This window comes from Octopus bimaculoides, chromosome 13 (genome assembly GCF_046866305.1).
Source record: "Octopus bimaculoides isolate indiv1 chromosome 13, ASM4686630v1, whole genome shotgun sequence".
Classification (NCBI taxonomy): domain Eukaryota; kingdom Metazoa; phylum Mollusca; class Cephalopoda; order Octopoda; family Octopodidae; genus Octopus; species Octopus bimaculoides.
Window position 1 is genome coordinate 45,772,043 of NC_142940.1, and position 9,241 is coordinate 45,781,283.

Sequence of the window (9,241 nt, forward strand, 5' to 3'; positions counted from 1 at the left end):
TTCAAATTCGGCCGGAGTTGATTTATCCTTTTGAGGTCGATAAAATAAGTAGCAGTCGAGCACCAGTCTCCTTCCCCGAAATTTCAAGCCTTGTGCTTATAATAGAAAGGATTATTATTATTATTATTATTAATCAATCAATCACGTGAATTCAATAATGGAACAGTAATGTTTCAAAATAGTCAAAAAATGATTCTACGCTTGTTTGTTTTGGCGATGAAATTTTTCAGTCGGTTGTTCAAAAGCATTTTCATTGCCCACCAAAAGTTTTATGGAGTGCGCTTGTACCCCCTACATCCCCTGTTTCCGAGCTTATGTTCTAGGCCTCAATTTATGTTTGGTTGCTAAAAACATATTTTCAAGTAAAAAGCCTTAGGCTAATATATTTTTTAGGCATAGGCATGTCCGTGTGGTTAAAAATCTCGCTTTGCGATCACATGTTTTCGGATTCTATCTTACTGCTCGGATTTTGCTTTAATAAATCTGTATATCGTACGGCCATCCATCTTTTGTGCCATCAGGTATAGTTGCAGCTGACTAGTATGTGTGCATGTAAAATGATAGTCCCTTGGCAAGACATTAAACTGCATTCGGTGGTGACGCTCCAGCTTGGGAGACCAGGAGATTTGAGGAAATTTAAAAAATACGTCTTAGTCACTTCTATTACCAGATCAGCTTCGGCTCGGGGTGGTTGCACCCGTCAAGTATCCAAGTTGTGTGTCAAATAACAGAAGATGGCTCTGTGACTAAGATGTAGGGAACTCGGAGAAAGGGTGGTCCCTAAACATGTGACACACAGGCAAACTGCTGTGTGGACATACCCTGATATGTCAATCAGACCCTGCTGAAGAGTTAAATGGGCGCTGTGTGTGTGTGTATGTGTGTGTGTGTGTGTGTGTGTGAGTGGGTGTGGATGTGCGCGTGTGCGTGCGTGCGTGCGTACGTGTGTGTGTGTGTGTGTGTGTGTGTGTGTGTGTGTGTGTGTGTGTGTGTGTGTGTGTGTGTGTGTGTGTGTTTGCCATAAGCACATGTGATTGTATACATATGTTCAATTCTGGAATCTCAAATGGAGAATCTTTGAAATTTTTCCACAAATTTTCTTGGTAACCACTAATCGACTGTATTTGGTGGGTGTGAACTAGTTTGTTTTATTCTTTCCTGGAAGATGCCAGCATTTCTAAGGTTTTATACAAATCTATCGTTACACGGCACTCTGCACCTATAACAGGTATAAACGGAAATTCAAAGTTTGAATATAAGGGCTGTAAATTTCTCAAAATAGTCCTCTATAGACATACTTCTCATTTTCCTCAGTATTTCAGAGACATTTTTATCTACTCGGCAGCTGATCTCTACAACAATGTATAAGTTTTGCGTAGAACTATTGTTCTACAAGACATTTTTTTTTCTTGCCTTTAACCCTTATTTAATATAGTATAATATAATACACACACACACACACGCACACGCACACGCACACACACACACACGCACACGCACACGCACACACACACACACGCACACGCACACGCACACACACACACATACACATAATATGTACATACATACATGCACACACGTACAGAGAAAGCGAGAGAGAGTTCGTAGATAAGATGTTATATCAAGCAAGGGTTGTGAGATGAGTGTCGTGAGATTGAAGCCGTTGTGTTGTTAGAAAGGTGGCTGCGATGCATTGCCCTGTCGTTGTTTAACCCCGAGCCACCCCTCCCCCTTTAATGCTCACAATTGGTTTCTTCGTAACCTAATTTTTTCTTTCCTTTTTTGGAGGCGCTTGGTGTGCTTTGATATTTGGTTGCTATTTTCGTCATTGTGGCGGTGTGAAAAGGGAGCGATGGTTGTGATGACGATGGTGGCGATGGCGGTTGTAACATGTCTAGTAAATGTGGAGTAGTGTTAGTAGAGTTTCAATAGTGGTGGTGGTGGTGTTGAAAAATTTGTTTGAAACATATTATTTATTCCCCCAATACCCGCACTTTTTTTTTTTTTAACTGACAATCCATATTGTATTGTCTTTGTCTACTGACCTTGCTTGACCTCGCAGTGACTTCACCAGCTAACCGTATTTTGATGACCTCACCTGGTGAACTCACCTGAGAGTGAATAAAAAAGAATGGCACTTGATGAAAAGGGCTGCTGGAAATGACTTCCCCCTCTCTCATATACCCCACTCTCTCTCTCTCTCTATCGTCCACTCGCATTCTCTTTGTCAAACACAAAACTACATTTAAGGTAGCGTACTACATCCCGGAAGAATATTAGATTATTCATTAACTAGGTTATTTATTTATTTATTTATTTATTTATCTTCCCTGCACGCTTTGATGACCTGGTTGTAGTTTGAGTAGGTGAGTATATTCACGTGAGTTTATGGTGTATGTGTGCGTGCGTGTCTGTCTGTATGCATGAATACGTGTTGTGTATGTTCTTCATCGATATTCTATTTACGTATGCACTAGGTAGACAGACAGACAGACAAGCAGACACACAGACAGACAAATAGACAGACAGATAAACAGATAGATAGACGGATAGCTTGCTACATGCATGTACACTTGAGCTAAATATGCATACATACATATAACACTACTACTACTACTACTGCTGCTGCTGCTGCTGCTGCTGCTACTACTACTACTACTACTACTACTACTACTACTACTACTACTACTAATAATAATAATAATAATAGTAATCCCTTCTATTAAAGGTACAAGGCCTGAAATTCGGAGGGAGGGGACTAGTCGAGTGTTTCACTAGTACTTAATTTATCGACCCTGAAAGGATGGAAGGCAAAATCGACCTCGGCGGAATTTGAACTCAGAACGTAGCGACGAGTGAAAACCGTTAAACATTTCATAATAATAATAATAATAATAATGATAATAATAATAATAATAATAATAATAATAATAATAATAATAATAATAATAATAATAATTATTATTATTATTATTATTGTTGTTGTTGTTGTTGTTGTTGTTGCCGGGCTGCAGCAACAAGGTCCACTCACCACACTTCTTGGTCCATCATCACTGCCTTGAACTCCTGGATGCATTTCAGGACAGTAACTGCAACGAAGTTGTCACATCGACAACTTACATCAAGCGTGACGAGGTTTTTTCTCTTCTTACATCACCCACAAGACTAATTTTGATACTCCCAGATCAGGGTGGCGCACGCAGTGACCAGATAGTCGCAGCCGTCTTTGCCTGATCTTTTGTTTAACTTTCGACAGGTCTCCATAAAGTCATTCATTTGTCATGGGTTGCTGCCGTTTCACATTTAGGGCCATTCGTAGCATCCATTTAACCCGCTTGTGTCCCTCTCCAAACGATTGTCATGGAAAAGCAACAACTTTCGAGTATTCAGTATAATTTTAAGATCGGAATTATTAATGTTAATGAATGAAGTACCAAATGTTGACGCTTTTAGGAATAAAGGTTTTCGACTGGAAGGATAAAATTCAACAACTTCGAATTGAATGTATTTGCAGTTACGTTTATCCCTAGGCAACCACTTCATAACCAACGTGTTATTTTATTTCGGTAAACCGGAGGCTTGTTTAATTTTAGAGTTATTGGTACCTAAATTAAATTTATTAAATTTACATAATTTTGTCTCATTTTATCATAAATATTACCTCACCTTATAAATTATTTCGTGATCAGCGACGTACGAAGAATAATAGAGAATGATCATCAAAAGTATTTTCCCTCTACTTCTTTACCGAGAACTTTTTCTTTTTCTAAGATCAAACGTTCACACACATATGCAAGCACACATAAAAACACATGAACACACACACACACACACACACACACACACACACACAAAATACACACCCACCCATACACTAAGACATTCACATACAAACACAAATCGACCCCAGGACTTATTCTTTGTAAGCCTAATACTTATTCTATCGGTCTCTATTGCCGCATCGCTAAGTTACGGGGACGTAAACACAACATCGGTTGTCAAGCGATGGTGGGGGGACAAGCACAGACACACAAACACATACATACATACATACATACATACGTACGTACGTATAGCAGTACGTACGTTTCGTACAAACTTCATTTATTTATGTAGTGAGAACACCACATAAGATGTGCAATGAAAATGTACTCCTCAGCTGCATAATGGAAGTTCATTTTAGAAAGTCATTTTGTAGATGTGTGCAAATACAAGAGTAGGAGATTAAGAAAATACCATCTTGACGGGGCTGTTAATCAACAGTCTAGCCCATTTCATATAGATAAATAGATAGATACGTACGTATGTATGTATGTATGTATGTATGTATGTATGTATCTATCTATCTATCTATCTATCTATCTATCTATCTATATGAAATGGGCTAGACTGTTGATTAACAGCCCAGTCAAGATGGTATTTTCTTCATCTCCTACTCTGGTATTTGTACACATCTACAAAATGACTTTCTAAAATGAACTTCCATTATGCAGCTGAGGAGTACATTTTCATTGCACATCTTATGTGGTGTTCTCACTACATAAATAAATGAAGTCTGTACGAAACGTACGTACTGCTATAACCTAATGAATTTTTGTTGCTTTTCTTCAAATTTTATTCACCAAATCTCTTGATTTTGTTTTGGGTTTTTACCCTAGCAAATTCTGGTGCCTCAAACATTTTAAGTACCACATTTAATCTTTTGATTAAATCTATATATATATATATATATATATATATATATATATATATATATATATACGCGCGCACGCACACACACGCCTGCAAACACATACACATATAAACACACATAATATTCCACTGCTCTCTCGTGATTATATCAGCGATAGAAGATACAAAGTGAAATGGAGTATCTCCAACTTTTCATGCACCTCTCTGCCCTTCGTAATCCTACAACCTATTACAGTGTTCTTCATCTGCAGCCTCACCACACTCATCACCGCGTCTCATCATCGTATATTTATTTCTAACCAGATATCTGTGTTTTAAAATATTTCCTAATCTATCCTTTACTCTCTCCTTTCATCAGGTGATTGATTGATTGACTGACTGAAATGATCGATCGATTGATCGATCGGTCAAACCATAAATCCATAGAAAGCCATGTAGAAAGAATTTGAAAAGAATCTCTCACCAGGATCGAACACGCCTATATTTCAAACACTGCTGTCTAAACGAAACAAGTTAAGAGACCACTATTGACAGAAGCCAACATGACATCAGCAACTTGTTCAGTAGTGTTTGTTATTTGTATCTTACAATGTAAGTACTTTGCACAGACTGTGTGACTTTTTTTATTTTGGTCTTTCCTTCTGTTTTATATCTCTCTGTTCTCATATATATATATATCTGCCACTCTCTTTCGTTTCCCCTTGCTTTGAGGTATACTGTGTTTTTAAACACAATACGTCTTTAAGGGGGTCTCCCCTGGACGAAATACTGCAGCTTCACAGCGTTTAACGACGCGCATACATCAAGTATGTCATTTTGATAATGTTTATATTATTTAAGCTGCTACTGATGTAAATTCTAACACACACACACACACACACACACACACACACGTCTCTGTTCTCTTTCTTTATCTGTTTTTGATCAAATTATATCTTTTAGTCTTTATGTTATCAACTGCTATATATTGATATATTGCATGCCTAAATGAATAGCTATCATTAGTTCAACAGCAGACGGTAGAATGAATAATCACCGAAATCTTTAGATGTCCCGCACAGCAAATATGCTATATTTCTTTCACATACAGACAAACACATTGGCACACACACAACGCGCATGCACACACGAAGACACAAATGCGCACGCGCCCTCACAAATACATACAAACATCTGAAGAGAGCCGGTTTTATTGAAAAATCGAATTTAGTTTTCTACCAATTTTAATTAGTCCTTCAAGATGTGTACCTGTTGTATTCATATATTTTCTCTGTGTATTTTGTTGCAGGTGTGACTAGTATGAGCAGCCAGAGACTGCAGCCGAACAAGACTCTAACAGATACTATTCAAACACAGATATTAAGTTCTGCAGTGGCGGCCAGTAACACATTACGCACTACACAGATAGCTTCTTCTCTTTCCTCTTCAGATGACGCTCTCAAGAGCCAAACATCTTTGGAACCTTCTCAAACACTGACAGCACCCAAAACGTTGTCAAAAAGTTCCATATCTACATTATATGGAATTACCAGATCTACTCGTTCATTATTACATGATACTTCTACATTGACGGGAACATCTACACATGCTTTACCGAAATCATTGAGAACAGAGACACCGGTACTTTCAAGAAGTGTGCCAATAATACCAGAGAATACTATGACCGCCACCAAATCTGTAAAACTCACCGATGATTCAACAGCTTTGTCACCGCAACGTACTTCGGTTGAGTCAGTGCATATTCCTACTACCACATCTACGGAGCAAGAACATTCGCCATCAAAATCTTTTGTTGTCCTTTCAAGCAGTGTCGTAAATAAAGTTGAGCATGTCGAGAGGTCTACGAAAATGGTTTCCCACTCGTCGTTAGCTAACGTTCATTTGACTCCATCGATGACCTCCGACATGATTTCAACAACTCACTCCTCAACCATACAGCCTTCGCCTTCACTTGCAACTCCACAAAAAACTGACGTCACATCGACGCTTTTAGTCCCTTCAAGGGTCATGTTGTCAGAAGGCACACACTCGACTGCACAGTCATCGCAAGGTTATGTGACGCATTCTGTCTCTCCTTCAGATCAGAGCACTTCTCGTCCAGTCAGGCTCACGTCTCAACCAAATATACCACCATCAGTCGATTCAGTGACGCCATCTACAACTTTATTTGTTAGTAGAAATAAGTCGGTGAACCCCGGCCGCACGTCTTCAGTTCCTCCTATGATACCACCGACCAATCAGCCAACCAGTACAAACAATATTCCTACAAATACGATTTCCACTCAAGCTGACTTTGCTTCGAAAATAAACAGCCAACCCTTCTTAGTCTCAAGCTCTTCGCTGAGTTTGTCTTCGAGAATTGAATCTACTCCACAAGACAGCTCAGTGTCATCACTTAGCCAAGGCAGCTCCGCTTCTCAGCAAACCATATCTCTTCCTTTCACACCAAATTCTAAAGCGACATTGTTGTCTTCTGAATCACAGAAGACAGATGGCACATATGAAATAACTTCTCCAATATCAACACCGACGCTAAATTCACAATTGGTGGAGACGAAATGGAGTAGCTCTGTGGAATCCGGAAAATTCACGGAGACTTCATTGTCTTCGAATTCCAACAAAAGCTCCACAGCTTTTCCTGAGTTGGCAACTTCAAATGTGAGGGTCACTGACAACTTGTTAGAATCCTCATCTCCGGTTAGTTTAACCCAAACTGTCATTCCTTCTGAAACTGAACCAATATCTTTGACTTTATCAGTCACATCGACTCCATACATGTCATCCAATTTATCTCACATTGAACTGTTGAAACCGTCACATTCTACAAGCTATAATACCATGTCAATGTACACAAGTTCTGTTGAATTGCATTCAGCATTGACATCCATTATCACTGAAATTATTCCAACAAGAACGAAAGTAAATATGTCGAAGACATATTTTAACGCATCAAACACGTCGGGTTTAGTCTTTTCCACAGCGAACACTGTTTTTGTCTCTGTCTCAAGTTCACAAATTGGAATACCGATATTATCTCGATCAACGCAATATTCCAAATTATTGAAATCCCCGAAGACTTTGTCAGCCGATTCCACAATATCAAAGCATAGTTCTACAGTTACTGTGTATTCCATCACACCGTCAAACCATGAGACACAAATGCATACGCGCATCTCTCACCCGACGCAGACGGTTATAAAAACGACGAATTCAACACCACTGGGGGCATCTACTACGCTTCCTCCGCACAACAAAACCTTTGAAATAGTTTTCAATGGTCTGTGCACTCCTCTCGCGGAGAGACACTTATACGGGCAGTTCTCAGATAATATCCGTTACATAGTCAGTCGCAAACTGTCGATCAGCTACGACTCTGTCGTTGTACATAACTTAACATGTGCCTCTGTACACGTATATGTCACTCTCCTGAACATCGTAACTCAAAGAATTACAGAGAATTTCAAAGAGTTAGTTGGTTCAAGAAAACTGAATATCAGTGTGATTTCCAAGCAAGGCGAGCTTCATTATTCAGCCGTGAAATTGAAAACGATCGCCGAACCAAGCGTTCAGAAAGAGTTACAGACAGGCGCTTACGAGAAAGACTCTAAAACGAGTGTAATCACCATTGCATGTTCAGCTATAGTTGCCATGCTGGTCATAGGCTTAGTTGTAGCTCTACGTGAATGTTATAGAAGGAAGCATACGCAGACATTCGACTTAACCAATACACCAAACGTTCATATGAAACTTGAAGATTTCACACTCACAAGAATTCCTCGCTCGAGCACATGGTATTCTGATGAAGGTGTGGCAATACAAAGATTCTCAGAAACAAATGGTAGCACAATGCAAAAATCCTCAAACGGTATTTCAAAACAGCCGACAATCTCGTGTATTTCTGATATATTAAAAGACAAAGAAGCCGACGGAGAAGAATTGCGACCATTCTCTTATTCCATCTTGTCTAACAATAGTAGAAAAGACAGCCAGGATACCACGGTTTCAATTACAAGCGACAGTAATTTTGCTTATTCCACAGACAGTCTCGTGCCGCTACCAAAAAGCAGCTCTGGTATGCATGGTGCCGTGAATCCTATCTACTTTGGCGATGAAATGCCTCAGATGGGTTCTAACAACAGACTTGACCAAAACGTGAATCCATCAGACACACACGAACAATTCAGACAAGTCTACAACCAATAGACTTCATGAAACAGGACAAAACCAATGAACTAAACAACAAAAAATAAATAGAAGTAATAATAATAATAATAATAATAATAATAATAATAATAATAATAATAATAATAATAATAATTCCCAATTTGCTTAAATTACATTACATATTTAAATCAGTTTACTATTTGTCCTTATAATGTTGAGCTAGACTTTCCACTTTGTATTTTTTTTAAAAGGAACCTATTTTGGACAAACACTAGTCTTCTTTCTCTCTCTCTCTATCTATTAAAAATAAAATAAAACAAAACAAACATTGTTTTATAATCTTGAACAAATTTTTCTATCTAGTTAAAAAAATATAATTAGGTAT

The 9,241-nt window shown here is 38.5% G+C and overlaps 1 protein-coding gene across 3 annotated transcripts in view; it reads left to right on the forward strand.

Moving 5' to 3' along the window:
• LOC106870559 (uncharacterized) overlaps window positions 1–8,943 on the forward strand; it is a 76,097-nt gene extending 67,154 nt beyond the window's left edge. For all 3 annotated transcript variants that reach the window (XM_089361716.1, XM_052972456.2, XM_089361717.1), the window contains 2 exons: window positions 5,051–5,283; window positions 5,981–8,943. In XM_089361716.1, coding sequence (XP_089217842.1) covers window positions 5,235–5,283; window positions 5,981–8,895 — 2,964 coding nt within the window. In that variant the 5' untranslated portion in view covers window positions 5,051–5,234 and the 3' untranslated portion in view covers window positions 8,896–8,943. The remainder of the gene's footprint in view (window positions 1–5,050; window positions 5,284–5,980) is intronic.
• The last annotated feature ends 298 nt before the right edge of the window (window positions 8,944–9,241 follow it).